General features: G+C 35.9%; 1 protein-coding gene across 28 annotated transcripts in view; it reads right to left on the bottom strand.

Moving 5' to 3' along the window:
- The window catches only part of RIMS1 (regulating synaptic membrane exocytosis 1), a 350,587-nt gene that overhangs the window by 33,743 nt on the left and 291,099 nt on the right, over positions 1 to 25,745 (bottom strand). For 23 of the 28 annotated variants that reach the window (XM_074895864.1, XM_074895868.1, XM_074895874.1 and 20 more), the window contains one exon: positions 11,694 to 11,926. The exons of 4 other annotated variants lie outside the window; for them this stretch is intronic. In XM_074895864.1, coding sequence (XP_074751965.1) covers positions 11,694 to 11,926 — 233 coding nt within the window. Of the gene's footprint in view, positions 1 to 10,800; positions 10,894 to 11,693; positions 11,927 to 25,745 lie in introns of those variants that run through there. One more of the 28 variants, XM_074895894.1, reaches the window with a different exon arrangement.

Genomic DNA, 25,745 nt, shown 5'->3' with positions numbered 1-25,745 from the left:
TATAAACCTCTGCAAATTCTCACTAGTCTCTGTTTTGTTTCCTTAAAAAGAAATCACACCTGGTATGTTTTGATGAAACTAATTCACATGCACAGAGAGCTGTCATTTCCATGGGATAAACCCCACTGCTCCTGAGCAGTGTTTACACATGAAAGGCAAGAGGATGCCACTGAAGAGCCAAGCTTTGTTCTGAAGAAGCATAAATTCACTGGGTGCCTCAGTCCCTTTTCTCCCTTCTCTTTGTGTATCAGATTGGTTGGCAGGAAGCAAGTTTGGACTAGCAAGTAATATGATGTGCTCATTTTCATCTCTTCTATCTTTGTTCTATTTTAAGACTTGCCAGAGTGGCTATTACTTATGTTAATTTAATTTATATGCCATCTAAAGTATGGAGAGCACTGTGGGCAATAAATGTTATACAATCAGAGATCAAATTCCTTTGTCACACAGTTTACACTAGACTGCTGCTCCTTCTCTTCTTGGAAACAAAGTCAACATTGAACTGGCCAATAGCCCTGGCTAGCAGATATGCTTGCCAGACTGATGTATGTGGGAACAAGGCCAGTGAGTGTCCTCATTTGTCATCTGTCCTCTCCTGTCCTGCAATGCTGGTATTATAAGGGTCTCAGCCAGCTGAACCCAGCCTCCCTTCATGATCCATAAAAAGCACTGGAGGAGGGAGTTGTTTTTTGGACTGGTACCTTAGGTGTGCTCACAGAACAGACATGCTGTGCAGGGTGGCTGTTGCCCAGATGCTTTCTTATTCATATGCAGAGGTCCTACATGGGGAGACAATGTACCAACATGGCTCTGCAAAGCTGGATGAAATTCTTCAGCTGAATATTTTTTTCAGAAAAAGAAAAGGAGATTCAGCAACACTGAAATGTTTTGTGAACTGATACCTGCTTTATCTGATGCTGTCAGTATTTTGTTTTAAATGTCACTCACATTTATTCTTATTTAAGGAAATACTCAAGCTGAATTGTGTCCTTTCAAGATAGACATCATAAACTGTTAGATTTGAAATAATTTTTCATCCAATTTAATGACTTGCCAAAAAACTTTGAAATTATTTTCAAGAAAATCCTATGAACATTTTTTCCATAATTTTACTAGGTTCTGTGTATTTTCATTACTTATGATACACAATTCAGAGTATCTAAGGTACATTATGTGTATTGCAGACTAATTGTTACATCACAGGTATGCATACAGATTTTTTATAAGTACATTACCGTCATCAGCTGCAATAAAAGCAGCAAGCTGCTTTATTATTATTATTACTAATCATTAGTATACTTGGAAATCCCTTAAAAACACCTGTTGATCCTCCTTTTTGTCTTACGTTAGGTTTACTGTGTTTCATTTGGATTCTATTGCTAACAGTTCTAGTCCTAAACAAAGAAATTACCAAAAAATCCCTCACAGCTCATCCTCACATTCACATGTAAAAGTGCTAAATAGGATTAAATAGTGTCTCTGAATCTAACGTTTCTTTGCATTCAGGTAAATAAACATTTTTGAAACTCAGCCTGCCAATATATTATCATCAAATGCATGATTACCCTACATTTTAATAAATGTTTTATAAAAAAATGACAAGATTTAAAAATGTCAGTTTCATTTTCTAAAAGATCCAGAATTAAATTCTTGGCCCTAATGGATGTAGAGATATTGTACTCGTATTTGAAATACTGTTATGGAATTGAAGAAGAATCTCTGCCCATATTTAGATGTAAAGACCCATTTTGACCCTGACTGTTGCCGCACTGAAGCTACAAGCAAGCAAGCAAAATGTTAAACATGATCTGTAAAAGAAAATTGAAAAGAAAATTTCAGTTGTGTGTTTGCAGGGAAGAATTAAGAGTAGTTTTGAAACATTTTTAAAATGATTGCAAATTCTTCAGTTACAAGAGAAAAATAATACCATAAATGGTTTGTCAGAAATACTATAATGTACTGGCTGGATTTCAAAATTTCTTTTTATATGAAATATTTTGATCTGCTCTCTGGAACTCTGTATTACATTTAATAAAAGCATCAAGGAAAAGGCCTGCAAAATTCAACAAGAAATGATGACATTAATAGAATCTTGAGTAGCCATTTGAGTAGACGATTGTATATGCCAAGTCACTTCTGCCCCAAATTTCATCTAGACACTTGGGACAATCCTGTGAAAGACATACTGCAAATCCAGCTATTTCTATTCTTCCCAGTTTTAAACTAGAAAGTCTGAGCTCCCAAATCAATACTTAAAAACTGAGTTGTTTCATGCTAAACAGGCTATCTCATTCAAATGAAAATCAAAGTTTATGTTAGTTAAGAAAAGGACTGCTTTGGAAAAAACCAAAAATATTTCAGGTCTATCAAAATAAAGCTACATCATCTGACTCTAAACAAAGGGGGCTTTATTCTTCTGTGAGACAGGAGTTCATTCCTGTGCCACAGAATGAGAGTATTTTTCCTCTGGATGACTGCAGGTACTCTAAACCTTTCGACAAAATCCGACAAGTTCCAGAAAGCCACAAACTGTCACTTGATCAGGCAAGAAGTATATGAAGAGTAATAAATTTCAAGTTTAAGGCTGACATTCTATTACAGATAAGCATTTATGTAGAAATGTTTAATGTGAAGATAGTATACATTTTTTTCCCCTCTTGGTAGTACTTTGGCATTGTTCTATTTCCTTTTTCTGCCATAATTTTGATATTATTTCAACTCTGTTTATACTTGCACAAAGTAAAACTTGTGAATGCAATGTGAATCAGATGAAAAAGCAGATTAAAAGCCTCTTTAAACAAAGCTTAATTAAATACTATCAGAATTATCAGTAGGTCTTTCTCTAAAGTATTTCATAAAAAAATACAATAGAAACATAACAGTGAAGCTACACTTACTTAATATGTTTGACATATTTTTAAATTACAGTTCTGCAAGACATGTGTGTCATATCCTAGCTAAAATGAAGATTATACTTTTGGAAAGTAATAAATTCTCCTAAACCTCATGCTACTTACAGATTGGAAATAGCCTGAAGTACAGTTGTAACACTGGTAACATCTCTGTCAAAAAATCTAGGGAGAAATTGCAAATAGATAGAAACGCAAATGAATGCAAGTATAAATGAGTACAAGTCAACCAACTACATAACAGGATACAAAGTCAAAATTTATATTTCAGGAAAAAGGAAAAGACCCACATGTAACAGTAACTCCAACAGAGCGGCAGGACTTTGTTTGAAAATACTAGCCCTTATTAGGAAATCTTTTGGAAGATGAGTAACTGGAACTGAATTATGTTTCTATTAAGGGTAGTGAATTCCTCAGCTAGACGGCAACAGTAAATAGAAGAGAACATGCTTACATTCACTCAATAGTTTCAAAGAATTAAGTATCATTACTAGAACAAAGAGTTCCTCTTACAAAAATAATCAAGTCCTTTGTTTTTAGTATTATTATCCATTTGTCCCTTTTCCCCTCCTGCTGCAGAAGTATTTGGGTGCATTTGGGATCCGTATGAAGCTTTTGCTGGGTTCAGGGTGGTGCTCTTTGCTACCAGGGTGTCAGGTTTAGAGCCCAGACCCTGTCATGTCCCTAGGGCTCCATTACCATCCCTGCTGCTGCACTACAGACTTTTTTTAGATTGGCTGAAAAGAGAAATCCATCTTAATGTCAATCTCCATTCTTCTTTTTATGCAACAGAGCCTTTGTCCTCATATATCACCATAACTATGCAAACCAAGCTCTAATGTCCTGCTCTGGGAAAAATAACAACCCAGATGGGAAAGACTCTCACACAGATAATACTGAACAGGCAAACAAGGTTAATGAGCAAGCTGCAGGGCAGACCACCACGCTTCTGCTAGGCTGCAGAAAGTTACTTTTCAAGTACACGCAGTCTAACATTAAGGAGAAGATTTGTAAAATATGTAGACTTAAGATAAACCAGAAATATCTGTAGGTAAGTGAGCTCATGTGTAAATGCCAAACATTCTTGCAGAGATAAATGCCCAATGCAAGCAAATACTTGGAAATGCCCCTCTACAACAGTGAACAACAGGTGAATTACTGAAGACTAAACTAAACCTGTGGGGTAGCTGTATAGCTGTAAGACTCATGGTAATTTTGACTTTCAAGATAGTTTTCTGAATCTACCATTAGACAACGTGAGATCTTGTAGCATTTCATTTGGATTAACAGGAGATGGCAATACAAAAGAACATCAGAAAAGAAATCCTATGAAAACAGCAATGGGATATTATGCAAGATAAGGAACAAAAAAAGGTCTGTTTCATCCTTAGTGTGCTAAATGCTTTGAGAGGCTTAAGAGACCTCTCTCTCTTATGACTGTTAGAAGCTTTATTGTAATTTTGAGACAAATACAAAATTTATTCATAACTAGTTTATTCCTTTTTGTTCTTATACCACAGATTCTGATGGTGCTGCCATTTAGCTTCAAAAACTCTTCTGCCTTTTTGATGTTTAGTCTCATTGCATTCTTATAGAACAATCATATCCCTGTTCAGCCTCCATTTTTATAGGCTGAATAAATCAGGCAATAAATCATCCTTCAAGGTCTCAATTCCACAAACATCCAGCATTCATTTTCTTGAATGCTTAGTGACCAGTTCCAGATGAGCTGTCAGCTGTTCCTCATTCAATGATTTTCTTAGCTCTCCAAGGAAACACCTTGCCTGATGCACCCAGGACAGCGTTTGCCTTTTCCCTGGCCACATCTTATACATAGCTTACATTCATCCTGTGATTTTTATTATACCCATGTCTTTCTCCTTCTCCTCCTGTTTCTTCTAGATGACAGAGCTCCCAGATTGCATCTGGAATTTTTCATTAGTCATCCTAAAAGGAATGGTCTTGCAATCTGCATTATCACATTTCATCAGAGTTCTACTATTCTAGTCTTCATCAGTCCTTCCTCTGTATCAACTGGAAGTTGACGTACTTTTCAAACCAGTATCATCAGCATATTTCAGCAGCATACACACTATCTCTCATTAAAAGATTAATGAAATCTGCCTGTGTATTTTGTCTTCGGAACTCAACCAGTAAGCACTCTCTGGGTCTTGTTTTAATAAAACCATCTGATGCCTCCCTCCTAACCATGTTCTTCCTGACATCCAGTATTCCTTACTAATCTCTATGCTTTCCATCCTGTCTAATAATAATACATGATTTATTGAAGTCTAGGCAAAACAACTCTTTTGAACTTTTGTCTAGCACTCAGCTTTCTTATCAAATAAATGTAATTGTTTTAAATAAGCAGAATTTCTTTTGCTACGGTAATAAAAAAATAAACTCAGATGTTATGAGGTAAAAGAAACATGCTTAGAAATGCATCCTTGCCATTATTTATAATTGAGACTCAATCAATGAAAAGAAAATGTGAAAAAAGAAAAAAAGCCACTGCAGGAAAAGGCTGTCACAACCCTTGTAAATAAGTAACACAATTATGGAAAGAAGCAGAAGCTTTCTCAAGAAAGACAACAATCAACCCTTCCTTATCCCAAAGGCCTCCACCCTCCAGCATATTTTATTTATGATTTATCCACTTGATTTGTCCATACTATCTTGACCTGTATGAAATCTCTTATAAGATTACTACAAGGATGGACAGATAATTATCCCTGACAGCATTACCAAACACAGACTGTGAAAATGAAAAACTGAGATTTTTTTTTTTTTTTTCTAGCAGTGTCCACTCTGAAATGATGTAACTCCAAGCTGGAAGACTTCTTTATTCTGCCGAATTTCTATGTTTCCCAGGCAGTGCTATTTTTACCACAGCATAGCGGTGCTTGCTAACAGTCACTACGTATCTCCAGTGAACCATCACATTCTCCACCACTAGAGGACATTTTGTGTAATGGATGGAGTTGTTTTTTCTAAGTGTTTACCTAAAGTTCAGCCATCCAACCAAACCATGAGAGAAAGCCTTCCTAAGATCAGTCTTAGAAGGTGAAATATGGGGCAGTCAACCAGATGGAAGAGGTGTTCTTAAAGTTGGAGTGAGCACACAAAAGGAGCACAGCTGTACTGTGGAATACAAGATTATCACTGTTCAATGGCAACTTCCTCACTTAGATGATGGTATCTTTTCTAAAATTGGGAATTTGGAATTTAATTCAAAAGAACATACAGAAAGCCACTTCCTTAATGGGAAAACTACAGGAAATTACAGAAAATATACTGTAGCAGGGAATTGCATATGAGGACATGTACAGTTTTTACATAGGGAAATATGTTGTAAGATTCTCACATGATTTTGCTCAGGTAGCCAGTTACTTCCTCAGTGAAGCAGACAGACACCTAAAGATTCCTTACAAATGTCCAGTTCACAGATGCACATAAGTGAACATAGTCTTTTTTCACTCTGTTTTCACCCTGTGACAATACTTCATTTCAGTTCCACTTCAGGGTGTGTAAGCTCTATCTCAAATGATGATGAAGCCTACAGCTTCATTTCAGATTGCTGACATTAAACCTCACAAAAACAGGAGATGGAGAGCAAATAACTTTGGTTTTTACATAGAAATATCTCACTGTGGTTCACACCATAAACATTGCAAGGTATTTTCATTTAGAAAAATGACTTGATATGGGTAATGTGAGACTGGAAAAGCTCCCCATCCTTCCAAGGTCCTTAGCTCTCCTTCTCTGCATCTTTTCCACTCTAAGCTGTTCTGAGCTAGTAATGGAAACAGTATACAATCTTCCAGGCAAAGTCTCACCTTTATCTTATATGAGATCACTAATGCTTCTCAAGCAATGCCAATGGAAAACTAGTCAGAATAATGACGTTAATGGTGCTGAGCACCTGGAAAAATTAAAGTAGCCTCAAAGAATTCATTTTTGGAAAAACAGAGCCAATGTTTTAAAAGGCTCACCAGATGCATCTTTGGTAATTTTGTTCATATTTATTTCAAAGCTGAATATTTTCAGTCTCTCTATCTGTACTGGTGTTCTGGTTTTGGCTGGGGTACAGTTAATTTTCTTCATAGTAGCTAGTATGGGGCTATGTTTTGGATTTGTGCAGAAATCAGTGTTGATAATACAGGGATGTTTTCACTACTTCTCAGCAGTGCTTACACACTCAAGGCCTTTTCTGCTTCTCACATCACCCTGTGAGTGAGGAGGCTGGGGGTGCACAAGAAATTGGGAAGGGACACAGCTGGGGCAGGTGACCCCAACTGATCAAAGGGATATTCCATACCATGTGATGTCACGCTGAGTATATAAAGCTGGGGGAAGAAGGAGGAAGTGGGGGACATTTAGACTTCTGGCATTTGTCTTCCCAAGTAACTAATAAGCATGATGGAGCCTTGCTTTCCTGGAGGTGGCTGAACACCTGCCTGCCAATGGGAAATAGTAAATGAATCCCTTGTTTTGCTTTGCTTGTGTGGGCAGCTTTAGTTTTACCTATTAAACTGCCTTTATCTTAACCCAAGAGTTTTCTCACTTTTACTCTTCTGATTCTCTCCCACATGCCACTGGAGGGGAGTGAGCGAGTGGCTGGGTGGGATTTAGTTGCTGGCTGAGGCTAAACCTTGACAACTGGTTATCATGTTTTGGATATCTTAATTAAGTAAACACTCCCAAATTATTTTGTAATTCCTTTTAAACTCAATGCTTTCAACAGAAAAGTTGGCCTTCATTAGAAGTGGTGATAATGAAAATCCTCTGAGTCCTTCAACAAAACAAACAAAACCACAGCCATCCATCCTGTCCATTTGACTTAAAGTCTGTCTTGCTGACCCAGCAGGCAATTGCATCAGGCTGAATATCTCATAGAGATGTGACACTACTAAATCTCTGACAGCAAGGTGATGAAGATAGTGTCAGAACGGTTGCAAAGCACTGTTAGCACTTAAAAAGAAGAAAAGTGTGCCCTTATCTGCTGACCAGGGTTAGAAAGCAAAAGGGAGTAATCCTTTCACCTTCTTAAAGCACACCTCTGCATGTATCAGGAGAACTGAGAGGGATACAGGGATGGGAATACTTCTGTTTACCTGAGATTGAGCTTTTCCTTTTCTCCAGAACTCATCTCACTGATGATACTCCTACCATTACCACCATCTACTTTGAAATGAATTATTATGTCTCTATTTATGGTATTAATTCTGCAATAAAACTCTTTCCTCCTATGGCAACAGTTTTTATCTCTTTCAAAACAAATCCAGAACCCCAAATCAAAATGCAGTATGACCAATACTGCTCTCAGTCACTCACTGGTCAGGAAACTATAATATGAGAATATCTGTAGGAGAATAGAGTGTTGTATGACAAAATCAAGACAAGAGCTGATGATTTCCTATCATAATCTATTTTCCTATCATTTTCCTACGATTTAAAGTTTAGTTGCTGTAAGTATTTAGAAAATCTGAAGTTATATATTTGCTTTGTGTATATGTATATATTTATTTACAAAAATTAGTCTGGCAAAGAAAACCAGAAAAGTTGATTTATAACTAAAATTCTACAGAATATGCCTGGAGCTATTTAATTCTTCTGTGGTCTTTCTGGGAATTTTGCTTTTTTTTCCCCCCCCTTTTTATTTTCTGTTCTTTTTTTTAAACTGTTATAGCATAACCAGAGCTGGATTTTCATTAGAAATACTGCCAGGAGTTTACAAGCTTTTTTCTGATTAACTAGATAATCTACCCAGTTTGTCGGCACAATGACCAAACCATAGTAAGTAAGGATTTTGTTATTTCAATGAACAGTTACTAAAAGTATTATGAAATCTTAAACATAATCAAAAGGAAAGTGCAGCAGAAATATATATTTTCCCTTGCAGATTACATAAAAATAAAACCTGATTCTTTCATTGACAATCTTATAAGGCACATATTCAGAATAAGCATTTTCCAAAAGCACTGAACAAGGGTGCACAAAATAATGTAATTACTGGTCCTTCTAAATCTAACATGCAAGTAGATCTGCCTCATATATGCAAAGAGGCTCATGTGTATATATATAGACACATACATGTGTGTACAGGCTCACACACACACACACACACACACACACACACTCCTTTTTCAACTGAAAACAAAATATATGCTTAGAAATAGCTACCTAGTAGCAGTTTCATATACACTTCTATTTTTGTATAAGATTACACCTCTGCAGTGTGCTAAAAGCAGGAATTATCTACAAAAAGTCAAATTCAGCCCTTATTGACCATTTCTTCAAATGAAAAAAAAGCAAGATGAAAGTTAATATTACTGGTTTTGAAGAGTAAAGTAGAATTTCACATCTACATGTTCCACAAAAATACAGAACCTCCAATTTTTAAGAAATACCTGACCTTTTGTTTTACTTCCAATCTTCTATTTTGAGTTTTCAGAAGCAAATAACTATATATGTCATGCATACCAGACTTACAATCATGTAAGCCATAGGAAAAACAAAAAAAGGACCAATTCAGGAAGAACTATGGAGGTTACACATATATTTCTGTATTTTTTATACTTCTTTTAAAATATATCCTCTGTGTCAACAGCACACCTTCAGTTACTGAAGATCTGTAGCAGTAGTTCATGCCAGATTTTTTTTTTTTTTCAATTCTCAATAGTGGAGACATTATTAAGTTACTTAGGCACAACACATTAAAATGAATTAGACCTTTTCAGATTTCTCCTCCCCTCTTGTACACTACAGGAAGGAAGAAAAGTGTGTCCCTGATTTAAGGCACGAGTACTTAGTCTCCAACAATGGATTTTCTTTGGAAAAATTATTGAGTCTTATGTGTATACTGTTCTAAAAACTGCATTAATTCAACTCACTGATTTCTGACATAATTTAACTAAAAAATAATGAGTGACAAAACTCACGATTTTCATGCTATTTTCTGTGCTTATACCACGGACAGTACTGCTTGCCTGAACCACAGTAAGGCAAAGTATCACGCTCAACTGTTTTATAATAATGAATAATATATAATCATACTTTTTATATTTAATTTCCTGTTTGAGTTTCATTATAACTTTAGGTGCTCCATTCCTTGCAAAATTCCTATTGTTTTGAAATTTACACCAAGAAAAATTTAGAACTATAGTATCTTTCTATGAAGAATGGGAACATTTGAGCTTTAAATAGATAATGCTGAGAAGTGTTTGGAAGTCACTGTTTATATTTTAAGTTATTTACTAACTTCATTGAGAATAGCGAGTTAGGGCTCATGCAAGGCAAATTATCCTATGTTTGGTAGCCCCCTGGTGCCTTCCTCTTAGGCATATAGCCCCAGTTCCTGATCGGAGATGAACTACGGAGTAAGATGGAGCAAAGATTTGATCTGTCACAGCAATTTCTAAGATTTAGGAGCTAGAAAGGAATGACAGATCAAACCACAAAACATTCTTTAAAATTCTTAAAATATTTTGTTCTTTAGAGTAAGTGGAGTAAAACATGAACATAAAATCCTTTCTATAATACTATACCACCTATTACTTTAAGAGTATGTCATTAATTCTGATGAATCTAAAATACTGTATACAACTATCTATATTCAGACAGAATGCATTTTTGAGCAGCACTGTATTAAGTACAATTCTGGGCTTTAAATACACCTACTACATCTATCATTTTGTCCAACTGTATGATTACATGCTTTCTGGCTTAAAATTCATAAATGAGTAGTGTAGAAAAGTATTACAATCTTTTTGTTAAAGCTGACCAAGCTTTACATTTTGAAAGAATCATTTTTGTTCATCTGGCAATAAAAGAAAACCAAGGTAAAAGGGTGAGATATTTGATGACATAAATAAACAATATTGTTACTTACCTCAGTTTAGATTACCCTGACTATGTGAGAGGACTGCATCAATATGTGTACATTCTATGCTAGGCTGAAGCTTTTCCTCTTCCTTCTTTTAGCAAGGAAGAACCCTTAGGGTGAGGTCCTGTTCCCACTGAAGACAAGAGCAAAAGTCTTCACTGTGGTTCAATAGGAGCAGGACAGGGACTTTAAAACATTTTTTTTTCCTTTTGTATCTTTCCATATGAGCTTCTGTTCCTCCAGGCTATGCGTATATGAAGCTTTTAAGATTTCTGAAATCGCAGTAAGGAGTTGGAAGTCTTATGTTGCTAATGAAACATCATGCTGTCATCTAAATTATCTGAAATCACTGACCCCAATTTGTCAGTGTTGTTTTTAAAGAAAAAATACTGGATTTTCTCTTGACTAAGAAATCAAAGGTAGTGTTTAAAAACATATTTTTTGCCACTATAGGTACAACCTTTTATCTGAGTTACATAACTGCCATTCATCTGCTCAGATATCAGTTCCCCCATTCATACTCAACTCTTCTGCTAGAAGAAATTTCTTACGCGTAAAAAGTTGCTCTTAGCCAAACCATTATCCACTGTTGATACCCACTCACGTCGCTTTGCATTTCCTTGCCTACCTGCGAACAAGGATTCTAAGAGACAAAAACATTTTTCATTGATCAGGACAGAAAGTTGTTATGGTACATATTCTAAAAGGCATTTGTATATTTTGTCTTGCAGATGCCTAATGATCAGAGAAAATTAATAACTCAGAAATTTATTTACAGCTGGAAAATCTTCTCTCCTGAGTGACCTATATCCATATACACGTAACACAGATTCCACAGATGAAATGGTAAGCCATTTTTGGTGAGAGTCCTGTTTCCGAAAAGCGTGTGTCTCACTCACCTGTTTGGCTAAGTTGAGATGTGCTTCTGCTCCTTCGAGATACTATGGCAACCACTTTGGCACTAAGGCTGGAACGTCTTTTCTTCCCACCTGTTCCAACCGTGCCGACAGCCGTGTCCGACTGACTCCCGTCATTGTGCTCCAGCTTATACATCTCTCCGCTCACACTTGTGCTCTTAATGATTCTCCCTGAAGTCCCCATCCGTCTGCCTTGCATTTTAGGAGTAAATGTACTACAGTTACAAAGTAAAAACAAACATGTTAATTTGTCTGTGTAACAGCATTTCCAAAAGCCTTTTTTTTTTTTTTAATTAGTAAATTAATTTTAAGTTTTGATACATTTTCATTTATTTGGTTCACAAATAAAAAGTTATTTTGATGCTTCGCAGAGTCTATATTTCCAGTATTGTAATTTGTTCTTCACTTCTTTGATGGAAATAAATAAAATGAACCCTTTCCCATGTTTTTCAGAGTGACAGAGACACACAGAATATTTAAAAGTCATGTGGAGTCATCCTGTCTATATCCTCAGAATATGTAAAGCAATAAAAGAGCAATTTTATGACCAAAGAAAATGAATATCAGCCAGGAGAATCTACACAAGTTAATAGACGTACCTTATTGGCACTGTTCACCAAAGCCTTAAGACCTAATAGATATGAAGATACCATCTTCTATATTTTCATACTTCACAGAAAGAAATAATATAAAATGTAGTAATTTTTAGGTCTTCGCTCTCTCACTTTTAAAGGTAAATGCAATAATCACAGTATGAAGGCAAAATAATTTTGAGGCAAAAACCCCTAATAACGCACTGAAACTTTCACTGATTGATAAAAAGATGAATTGCTCTGTCAGTTCTGTTTGATTTTCTTTAGCTATCACATTGCATTTGAATGTTTCTATACAAATTCTTTTTCTGCTCCTGCACATAGAGGCTGGATAAAGTATTCAGAAACACGCTCTAAAGAACAATCTCAAATGCACACGGGACATACTAATACACAGTCTTAACACTGCTATGACCAAGGATGCCCTAGCTCTAATGGCAATACCAAGTTAGCTATCACTCTCCAGAGACCCAGAAATTTAAGCTGCAGCCTGACTCACTTCAGATGTAGTGGTTAAATCAGCCTAGTATGTGGGAAATTCCTTGATCCTGTATTGGTTAGTATACCTACTGGCAACATACTAATTTTATGGATGTTTTTTCAGTAATTCTGTATTTTTAAGTCAAATTTTGAATTTATTTGTTGAACAACAGTTCTGCTGTCCCTTCCAGCAGGTTCCCTTCCCAGCAGGTGTGATGGCCTGCTCCTGCTTCCCTCCCCTAAAATAAGAAAGAGGGGGGTTAGAGGCACAGGCTTCTTTCCGTCATGGCATGTTTCAGACAGATTGGAAAACTCGCCAGGGAGAAGTGAAGGGGTCTATGGGAGAAGAACTGCCATCCTGTGACTTCTGCAGTTCTGGGCCTTGCTAAAGCCTAAATCAGTCCTGTTGAAAGACAGATCCAGGAAAGCATAGAATAATGTATACCTAAATTATGTTTTACTGACAGTTACCAAGATTTACTAATGTGACTATAAGTAAGACCGGATAAAAAAACACAAAATTTTTTGAAGAAGAAGCTGGAAAGGTGAAGTCCTTGAAGAGACAACATTTAATAGAAAGATCATTATCAATCTCCGCACAGGCATTTAACTATGTTCAGCACTTAGGATGTGCTCCTGTTAAGTTCACATGATAAAAAATCAGCTACTACCTTCACACAGAACAAGGTGCTGTGATGCACTGAAGTACTCAAGAACACATTTTGGTGGACCATCTGAGGCATCTAAGCTTAAAATGGGTTCTCTTGTTCCGTCCTATGCCACTGCAATTTTAGTGATTAGCTTTTGGGTTTGCATGCCAAAACTGAAGGACATAGGTATTTTGTGTTGCTCTGTATTTTACTGTAGATCTCCCCCAGCACACACATGTAAGACAAACACATATATTCAATCATTCTGGGAGGAATTTTAACTGCACTTTTTGGTTAAAAATACCTCAGAAAAACCCATCTTCCATAAATATGCAAGTATCAAGGAAAAGTTTTTGTGTAAGGCAAACTAGTTCTGTTCACTTAAAAATAATATCCAATTGACAAAAATGCTCTAAAATATTTCCCATTTTCAAAAAAGAGACTGGTTTTCTTGAGGGAGATAAATATTAACTTCTCAGCTTCAGTATAAATCATGTTCCTAACATAGTACAGATGTTTACTTTATAGGCTACATATACTGCTGTTTTTTAAAGTTGCATTGATCACTAAATAACTATCTTCTTATTGTTCTTCACAGAATGCAGTAACCTCAACTTCACAAAATATCTAACCTAGCAGGTACTTTTGTTTCAAGTTACACAGATTTCTTGCTTTACTTCTTCTCCGCAAACACTGTAAGAGGAAAAAATATGAAGTGGGATTGCCACATAGGAGTCTCTCTATTCAAACAGAAACTTTGATCCCAAATTCAGTATATCAGGACTTGCCAACACCATTCCCACACCAGCGAGTTTCTGATGCTGAGTCCCTTCTCCTCCTCTGCTGAGGAAACAAGGCCCCACACTTGTGCCCATCGGGTGCTAGACGGCAACACCACTGACTGGGTTGCTTCTCTGGAGGAGGAGACGCTTTGCTATTTCAAGCAGAGGGCAGACCAGAAGTACAGTCTGACACCTGGAGGGGGTTGAAACACACAGGCCTCATTTTTAAGGGTCCTACTTTTGATTAGACACGGATAATTCCTTTCCACCAGTGCCTGGAACTGGATTTCAGTGACTATTTCTGTGATGCTGATGATGTCAGCTGCTCAAAGCTTTCTGTAGGCATTCTGTTCCCATTTTGAGCCATGGAGTTGTTGTCAGTTCTGGAACTCTTGGATTTATGCATCAATACTTTAGTGAGAGGGAAGAAACTGAATATACTTCTTCTGAGAGCATCTGTTGATATTTGATCTATATAGACATGTACTTAGATGACATAATAATCTATAAATGTATCATTTACAGCAATAAAGTTTAATGGACTATAAAATCCACCCTGCAATTAAATAAATCATTATTTACCATACTATTTACTTAGCTCTACTGAATTCAAGTAGTTATGAATATAATAAATACTAATCTTACAACACTTTTATGCCAGTCTTCACTTTCTTGTACAATGGAGCTGAAATTCTCTAATCTCACATTATCTACTAAGAGTTTAGGAGAAACTCATGTCCATCAACTGAGAAATAAGAATTGATACAATTGTAACTTTAAGAAAATACCATTTTTTATGTAGAGTCCCTAATTTAAGGACTATGAATACTTTCTGAATAATACATAAATTGCTTTTTCAAAGACCCACATAAATTTCAATCTTTATTCTTTGTCACAGGTAGAGGGACCTAGAAGATTCACCTTAATATTTGGAATATTTCAGATCAATCTCGTACTTGTTTTTACCTTGCAAATATCAAATCTAGTTCAAAATAGATATTAGTTTGCTAGAAACAGGCTTGATGGATAGGACCAAGGATCAAATCTTACAGCTGTCCAATACCTCCCCTTGTCATAACTAAGCAAAGAGATTAAGATTCCTTTATGTTCATCTAATCCCTGGGGTAGTTTATTATTTGGCATTAAATGGAACTGTATCAGAAAGAATGGGCATTTAAAATTCAGTCTTCTTACACTATGTAATTGAGTACCCTTAGAACACAATATTTTTCCATTCCATTACTGGCTATCACTTGGAGAGATAGCTCCTAGCTCACACTGTTAGTTTCTTCAGTGTGGTTAGAGTTTAATTTATGAAGCATGAAGAAGCAAAAGACCTGCATGAATTTACATATATCCTTTTGCACTTAACCTTTCTGATAATAACATACCTAAAATTTTATTTTCCTTTACTGGACGTGCTTGGATTATTGACACATTCATTTAAATGCAGATGCAAGTTTTTGCAGGCCTGTGGCTTAAAATTGGTAAATTATTAAGTTAAATTGTTGATTCAAACCTAGTTATCATATCACAGTAAATAAACACAGTATTCAGTAGCAAGATAACTAAGAGTAACATATTTTTCAGTATACTCTACTTATTTCTAAATGAAGTAATTCACTATGTTTTTATTTAAAATTATTTTACTATCTTTAGCAATTCTTTCAATGACTAGCTCAGCAAAAATCTTCTGTTATTTCCAATTATTGACATAACAACATCATCCACGTCTATATTAAGAATAGTTACAATGTATCTGTGCCTCTGTTTTACTTCATAGATATGTAGCATGGAAAAAGAGTCACTTGATTTTTTTTTTTTTTTTTTTAATGAAAGTAAACCACTAAAGCAAAAACCCCTCTGACCCCAGGAAGAGCAGAACTGGCCTTCAGCACTGAGGTCACTCACTGCCCCCAAACTCCCACATCATCTGGGAAGACACTGCTCCCTTTACCAAGGGTAAAACACATTTTCCTGCCAGACCTTATGCAGTTGAGATGGACCCTATCTACAGTGGCATCTGTACTACACAAGGCAAAATCAAGACTATTTACATGTCAGTCATCAGAGTCATGAAAGAAAGCAGCACTTTCAGTTTTGCAAGATGCCATTACCTGAAAGTTGTATCTGTGGGAATGAAGAATGAACTATTATGATAAAAAACTTATTCAAACAGTAGTTTGAGTTACAGGCTGCCATAAAAATTAACCCTGAGGTAAATTCTATAAAATTAACATACTGCAAGGACACCGTGGATTATACTTGCTTATATTAAACTACAGCATACACAACTATATAGCACTAAAACAAAGCCAGTTACGTATATTAAATCATTGTATATCTTTCTACATACAGATACCTAATACATATATTCAAGATGCATGAAATTATACTGGACAAATTATTTGGATTGAGAAAATCAATATATAGATATACACACAGTATTTCTCAGTAACTACATAAAATACCTGCCAGTAGTACATATCACCTGAAAAATAGTAAGACACAGGAAAGTAGAACAAACTTAGCCCATAAACTCACTTATATAATATCTGGAAGTGCATCCTTTTAGGGAAAAAATCTTAAGTGATTAGCTATTGCTAAAATTACAGTATTTCCTTCATTCTTTTAGACTTACTGATGATTTATAAAAAAAATTACTTTAGGCATTTACTTTCATGATCACTCATTCTTACTCCAATCATTTTTTCAATAATGCAGGCCATTAGTATATAAACAAACCCCTCTATTCCTTTCCATATAAATGATATTTCAATGCAAGTTCTTTCCACACAGTTGCAGTAACTTGAATCTTTTGACAGAATCCCTGGCCTTCACCAGCACGAGCTAATAAGCTTCCATTCTCTTCTGCTGAATGCAGAATCACGTACTAATTCATAGCCCCTATGGCACCCTTTTGCAATGAGGCAGCTCGTGAATACTAATAACCTCCTAAACATGTAATAGTTGTGGACCAAAGGGAAGATGAGCACTCCTTTATAATGAGGAACATTACATTTCTAAAAATAAACTAAGTCTTGTTATTAGTATTGTGATACATAATTAGTAAATCCAAACTCTAAATTACCTATCCACAAATTGCTGTCGGCCCTAGAATATATAGCTATATTTACATATGATACATAACATTTGCTGCAAGATTAATTACTGTACAATTTATGGTATTTGATAAATTAATTCAAACTTAGTGCTTTACAAACCAAAGGACAAACATATATCCTATATTAGAATTCTCTCTAGTTAGTCAAGAGACATTTTTAGACCATAAAGAATTTAGCTGATTCAATGAAAGAATAACTTTGTACAGTCTGTACCAACTGGAACTACATATTGATCTAAAATGCACATTGATCACATATTAAATCCATGAAGTAGCTATTAGAATCAGAAAAAAACTTGCTTCTACTGTAAAGTCAACATATTAAGAGTCCTACTGGTGGATTAAGACAGGTGAAATTCAGTAACTCTTGAAAATTCTATCTGTTCTTGACAATATTCCTACACTGTAAAAAAATGCTACTCAGTGACACAAATACTGGCTCTGCAATGACACAGTCCCAGCTCCGTTGTGTTCAGTGTGTAAACTCTCACCAAGGATTGGGGAAGATTTCATTACAGAAGTCTCTGGGAGCTTAACTGCTTAACATTGTATTTTGGAAGATCAGGAAATTTCCATGTTGGAATACAATATTATTGGAATACAAAACAGAATCTGTTTTGAGAAAATGCTTTTCTCAGTAACACACTAACCAGTGAACTGTGCAAGTTTCACAGCTCTGACAGATTTATATTTTTTAAACTTGTAAAACTAGCATTTCTCCATGAAATGAAAGAAGAATAATAACTCAGAAAGTAAGCCTGAACATTATAAAACATAAGCAGATTTTAACTATATTCCGAGAACATTTCAGGAAGTTAATTTATATTCTCTGAAACAAGCAGAGGAATTGTCTCTGTATGCGGGAGCCCGTGTGTCTGTCTGCGCACACCCATGGCACTGTCAGCCTGAAGCCAGCTAATCACATGGATCATAACATGAAACCAACACAAAAGCAGTTAGTTACTGCAAGGGCATTGCTCAGGGTTAAGTATCACTATTAATGCTGATGTGGACAGGCTAATGGGAATCAAAGGACAAACAGCTCAAATGACCTAAACTTGACTGCAAGTAGCCATGTATATATAAAGTTCAAGTGTTCCAAACATGGCAAGCACGTAAATGTTAAATCTGTATCAAGAAAATAGGTACTAAGGATGTGTGTATGTTAAATACAAAAATGTGGAGTTTTTTATGCTCACCACTGAATGAAGGAAACTTTTTTCAGTAGGAAGAAAGCTGTATTCACCAGTTTTTCTTTCTTTGTGTAACATTCAGCAATAATGTATTATTCTCCCTGTTACATGTTGCACTGCTTTTTTCCCTCTGAAGTACCTGTGATCTCACTGCTCTTCATGTAAACAATAGCCACAAAAAAGGGAATAGAGAAGGAAAATCTGAAAGGCTAAATGAACAGCGGAAACACAGGACTAACAAAGAAAATACAGAAACATTTTAAAAAAGATGGACTGAGATGAAGATAAAACAAGTGAGAGCTACTCTGAGGTCTGATCTATGACTAAAATTGTTTTTCTACATGTCTTCATTCTAAAAATAAGATATACTGCCTGCTAAAAATGTTAGTGTAATGTTCTTACACTAAAAGTTTATGAATTATATTTCATCTTAACCAATTACAATAATTAAATGAAAAAACAATTAAAACTATTTTTCAGTCTTTTTCAAATCATTAAGAAAGGCTGCTGGTAATGTGACAATTTCTTTCAAAGAGGAAGCAAAATTAGGTAATTAAACATGCACAAGCAATGCTCCATAGTACATTTTTCATGTACAGATGTTCTGAAGGGATTAAAGACTCCACCTCCCTCCCTCTCTGACAGGCACATAAAGCAGTTTATAATGACGGATTTGAAAAAATCATTATCTTTAGATAATGAATAATTAGAACATTAACTACTCTGGCTTCACTTTGGTTTTGTACATAAATGACCTCTGAACCAGAAGTTTCCATCTATAATATACTGTCTGGGAGTAAAAAGGATGCATTATATTTTTTAAGCAGCTTAGCTAAACTATTTTCATATATCTTTTTTTCATTATAATATTCTGAAGGTTATTGCCCTCTATTTCCCCCCAGAAAGCAAGAGTTGTGACTCAGGTTACATCAGTGTGCTTGCCCTTGCCCCAAGAGAGCTCATGTAAGATACAACATTAATTAATCGCCATACTATTAAAAATGTTTCTCTCAATGAAACTGGGGAGTGCACTAGTTAATGAAACAGTTTTGGTGTTCAGTTTTGAGATGCAGTGATTTGGATAATTGGAAACAAAGTAGGATTGCCAATTTACTTCAAGTACTGTGGTGGATGCTTACACTGTGGAGATTTTAGATGCAAAATGCCAGTCAGTTAAAATATTACTGGCTTGCCTGTTACACCTTACACCTATTCTTCAAATTTGTCAAACATTTAAAATTTAGGTAGGAATTCTCCATGCCTGGTTTCTGCCCAAGTTTTAATTTCTACTTTTATTTATTCAAAGTTCCATCTGAAATGCTGTGACAGATTATCTGTCATTTTGAAGGGATTAAAAAGAAAAAAAACACACCATATTGTACTGTTGCACAATAAACAAATAAATTCACATCGCTTTGAGAAGTACTTATGGCTGGTGCCTGACTGAAAGATGCCAATGAGGTGATCCTTCTATTTGGCACAAACTGTTTTCTGTTCCTTTGAGTATCTGTAAATTTGGTAAAACAACATCCTTAAGTCATAACTCTCATGTTAAGAGACTTCAGAGACATCAGCAGTCCAGATACCAGGAGACTTTCTACGACAAAGCAGCGTTGCACTCAGTCACAGCTCCTATTGCTAAATAGATTGTACATTTCCTGAATATTACTATCTTGACTCAAGTTAGAGGCAGAAAGTCAGTATTTCCTAGGAACTGCATCTCTTGGCTACTCTGGATCTGGGAAAGTTAGCTGCACTGTCCAGGATGCAGGGAAGCTGCATCTTCTCTGTTGAACATCGTACATGACCCAAGACAAAGTTATCTGATTGGAGTGCAAAAAAGTGAGATGGACAATAATCCCTGTAAGGAAAGAGACTGGTGCATGGTGACACTGAAGTAGGAAGAGAGTGAGAAAACTTCGGGAATAAATTCTTTTCATCATTCTTTCTGAAGACAAAATGATTCCTAAAAATTCCTGAGTCTGAAAGAAAGCCTTTCCAATATACCATCTCAAGTATTTATTACATTATGACTCTCCCATGAGATGGTCAGTTTATCTTTTGTAGCAACAAAACACTCCCTACCCCCTCACTTTTGCAGAGAAAGCACACTGCTTTTTCATGTGCCATTCACTCCCGTTTTGCATGGTGAACCAAGTAATCATATGAGCTGTACAATCTCTTGCTATGCAACTGGGTTAAACAAACCAGAATGTTAAAGAATCATATATGGATTTTGCTCCAAACTTTCCACATGATGAGGCAACTGAATCCACAGCATCAACCCAGAATACACTCACATACAACGGGCAGCATACGATCACCAATGAATACATGTTGGAAGTGACTTGTCAAACATTACCTAAAAGCTGTGGGGTAGAGACCTGAAGAGATTATCTTCCCAGAGCAGTAATTAACTAGGTGAGTCAGAAGACCATCCTTTCTCTTTCTGCAATTCCCCCCTCATTCTCTAAACAAGTGCTAGTTGCTGTAACAAAGAGAATTTGAGTTTTAAAGATGACCAACTCTTCATGTGCACTGTCTTTTATTTTTCCCTGGCACAGGCCCATACCATGCACTGACTGAAGCAATTTCCACAGAGAGAAATGTAAGACTAACTAAATGAACATGCCTACACACAAAAAGGCCAGGTTTACACAGGCAGGGTCAGCTCTAGTATTTCCTAATTTCAGCACTTAGCTTTGCACTCTTCATATTCTTGTAATATAAATTTTGTGAAAGTTTTCTTTAGTAAGAATTCTTTATATTACATAAATTCGAATTTAGTGCTTAACATTCATATATAAACAATAGAACTGGTGGAATATTTTATTCATATATGCAAGAAAAAATCCTGCTATTTTTCTCCTGATTTTTCAAAAATATAATCAAACTAAGAGCCATAAAACGTTTGTTCCATTTTAAGCTACATTTTTAATTGGGTGGATTTTTATAAAAACACAATTTTTTATACATATATATACAGAACTGAAGAGTGAACAGCCATAAACTTAACAAATCGTAAGCTTTTTCTTTCTGTTTTCAGTTGAAGTGTTGTAGACTGAGGGAGTTTGGTGATTTTAAATTTATTCTGACAGCTTTTCAAGCCAATTTGCTGGTCATTCTTTCATTTCTGGTCACTAACAATTTCAGTGAGTGTACTGAATTCTTAGTCAGCCAAACTCTGTTAAAATAGTAGTTTTCTCACTTTTCACCTCTAAGTATTTTTTATTGATGAACTTAAACATACCTTCATTATTCTGGCTGAAATCTGACAACTTTACTGTGTTTGAATTTCTCTTCCAACTACTCAGAAGTTACAATATTGGGAGGCATGGAGACTAACCATAAAATCAGAGACTAATGCAAAAGATCACTCTCAAACCAAATTACTATATGCTCTTTTCCAGCACTTGTTTAAAAGAAAACAATCCATATGGTGACTATTCTTTGGAAAAACTCTTGATACGAAGACATGCAGCAACACAGGGACCAGAATCTTTGGAAGCACAGAGCTGCACTTAGTGGCGTTGTGCCCAATCTCTCAAGCCCTGAAAGGCAGGATTCCTGGTCCAGGCATAGCAAGTTGCTCACTTGAGATAATATGCTGGGATAAAGTTGTTGTGTATGAATAGCTGTGTATGCACTATGTGATTAAACCAGGCACTCAGAAAGGAATCAAACTGCAAAATACAGGAAATACTTTCAAATACTCTGGCAGGGCTATGTGCACAACAGCAAGCGTGGCAGTACTCTAAGTGCCAGAGTTGATGGAAAGATCCCCTTTTCTTCCCACTGTCTACTTCTAACGGAGTTTCTTATGCTGTCTTATGGTTTGGGTACCCTGTCCTCAGCTATACACTTTTAGCTTTCTTAACAAAATGATCAACTCACAATGTGATAGTTTCTCTATTGCCAACAGAAGATCATTTACAACAGAAGAGTTTTACAACAGTACTCCCTACTTCTCAGACAGCTGGGAATGCAGATGAGACAACCAAGTCTTAAAGCTTTTGAAAAAGTTCCTAGAGAGGTTTTATCTCTACGGCTTTGCTTAGAAGTCTTAATCAGGCTTTTGCTGCATAAAACTCTTTCTTTGCAAGAATGAACACTATTACCATCCTGAAGTTTTGAAGAGATGCTCCTTCATTTCTCAGATCTGATGACAGCTAGAACGTAATTGTCCACATCTGTGAAGCTCTTAGTCTTTGCTAACCCTGCTAGGGAATTTGCATTAGCCAAAAGTTGCATTTTGCACTACATTAAAATTATATTATCTTTCGAGACAATTTGGGTCGGATTGTTTGGTCTTATAGCCATATTTCTCAATTTTAAATTGTTGTCTTTTAAGCAAAGTAACAGTCATACCACTACTACTCAACACAGTTACAATGAAGACTGACAAGTTTTCTATCAGCTTGAATTTTGGTGTGTATAAAAAATTGAATAGTAGTGTAAAGGTTTAAAAGATGTCTCTGTATTGACAAATATCAGTTACCCCTCTGTGGAAGCTGAATGAAGGTATCAGCTTGTTAAGCACACAAAATAGTCAAACTCCTAGCTTGAAAATAAGAAGATCAACTAGTGTGCTTTTTTAAACCCAGATTTAAAATGTCACCATTATGCTAATGTTTTCCAGAGTATAATGTTCTAATCATTAAAAATTTACTAATGCTTGTAAAAATGTACCGCTATCTTGCATACAGAATTGTTAAAGAGCTTCAAGTGCTGTTTAGACTGTCAAGTGCTGTTTCAGACTCTCCTCTGAAAGTCAAATTATTTCTTGGCTTATAAACTTCCAATTCAGAAAAAAGACAAAAATTAGTGAACATTTGTAAACTCAGATATGAAACTTCTGAGCTTTTAATGTTGTTTCCTGTGTTCCGCAAGCAATCCTTACAGCTTCTATCATTCGTTCCCCTCCTGACTCATGGTGGTGAACTTCAACTAGAACTGATCCATTGGGAAGGAGTTGAAGATACCAAGGTTTTACAAGTTTTGCGAAGCCTGATAACTAGGCAGATAGGAGATACATTAAATAAGGTTCCCTGCTGCAGAAAGCCTGCTATATGATCTCAGAACTTATCTATTCACTTTGGCCTGCCAGATGGACACTCTGAGTAGGGGAAGATCATGAAGATACAGTGAAGGAGAGAGGTGACTGCAGTGTGGGCTGCTAGGTTGTGACACTCTACTAATTGAGTTGTTCCAAAACATCTTGTATGCATTGTCTTTTCACTGTGGTAAATACTAAAGTTGAATTGAGCTTGATTAATTTATCTTTTTATCTACCCTCAAAGTTTTAGTTAATACTTGTTTATCTTTTGTGAGCACAGCACTAATGCAAACATGTAACAGGGACACACACATGTATTTACGGATGCAACACACAATAAAAATAAGCATACTAAATGTGGAAAGCCTACATCAAAAAAATGATTGAATCTAGTACTACCTACTGTTGATGGTCTTGATTTCACCTTGTTTTATCTTGCAGTAGGAGTTTCATTAGCAACTATGGAGTGGATAAGTTTCACTGATGATTTTAAAGCATCCTATGCTTTGAAACAATACTGATTCTTATAATGCTACCCCGTGTGCCATCATTAATATTGAGATGCTCTTTGAATTGAATAAACACTGACAACAGTAACATAGTAAAATGTTAATTTAAGCTTTCTATTCTTTAAATAAAGACTTTGCAATGGAAAATTGCAAGATGAAAAGAAATCGTCTGAAAGCACAGCAAGAATATGGCTATGGATCCAATGAGGGCTTTTATAGTTTATTTTTAATAATAAGACACATGGGAAGTCTTCAGTCTGTCAGCAGCACTAGCACCGGCTACGTTATGGATGCTCCCATTCTAGCTATGGGAGGGAAGGTGTACTCCATTGAAATATCAACTAATTAATCTCACTCAGTATTTAAACACAGAACTGTAAACCACTGAAGACACTGCATAATAAATGTTGCTTATTACATTAGGTAAGAAAAACAGTCTCTACTTAGTGACCCTAAATGTCGTGCTTACAACAGAAACCTTGACTACAAAGAAACAGTCATACACAGGCAAATTATCAGCAATATAATTAGTGTCATAAATATAGAAGTTGTCTTCTGGTACTTATAACAGTCTTTTTTTTTTGTATCAAAATGAAATTACGTTACTGTTTTAGTCATGCTGAACAAAAGCTAAAGCAGTATAATATCTTAGTTCTAATGCTGACTTTAATAGCTTGTATTTAAAAATTAAAAAGAAATAACTGTTAAAAAATATTTGGGAAATCAAAGCAGATGGTGGTCACTATCACCATGTGTTTAATTAGCTGCTTGATAGAAGTGCTGAGAGAGGTGAATTCCTTAAGATAATGGGAATGGCAAAGTGCTTGACAATTCAATGCAAGCACTCAATGCAATGCAGAAGTCCAGCCAGCCAGAATAAAACATACAAACAAGTGTTTTAACATCCTGATTCAGCAAAGTGCTGCCATGGACTTGAATCTTTTTCTTTCCAGCAAAGCATGTGTGGCACAGCACAGGCAATGTACTTCACTGAACCTGAGTATAAATGGCTTAAGTATAAACCACAACCCTCCATTGGTTGTGGGGAGCAATCATTCATCCTTCACTGAAACCACCTGGTTCATCTTGTTTATGTAGTCTGTAGCTCACTATCCTATCCTTCTCTTCCCCTTACTGTTGATGGTCACACACTGCTGCTTGTTACTGTTGTACAACAGAAAAAACTATGAATCATCTCCCCATTTATTCTCCCCTCTCCCCACACAGCTAAGGTTGCTGATATGAAGATACACTTCAAACACTCAATTCCCTGCAAATACCAATCTTAGTACAAACATCAACACAACAAAAGCAGACAGCATGAAGAGAGACCTTCCAATGAAGAATCAGACCACAGTGCTGTGCTGGCTATCCCTTGATAATGTTCACTGTCAATATATAGAGTGACTATTTAAACATTTTGAGATCCCAGTTCACCAGGGAATCCCAGAAATTTCAGCTCTGTAATAGCACCTCAAACAAAAAACTCCTTTCTCTCCATGAAGAGAAAGCTGGCCTCACCACTAGGTCAAACTGGGTCATTAACTCATAGTATTTCTGTTTTGATGACTCTCCGAGCTGGGTATCTGATCTGCCTCTGCAAAACTCTCACCTTCCTTACTCTAAATTCTAAGGGCCTGTGAAGTT

Source organism: Athene noctua, chromosome 1 (genome assembly GCF_965140245.1).
Source record: "Athene noctua chromosome 1, bAthNoc1.hap1.1, whole genome shotgun sequence".
Taxonomy (NCBI): Eukaryota; Metazoa; Chordata; class Aves; order Strigiformes; family Strigidae; genus Athene; species Athene noctua.
The sequence above is the reverse complement of the archived record's forward strand: the minus strand, read 5'-3'. Positions and strand labels throughout refer to the sequence as shown.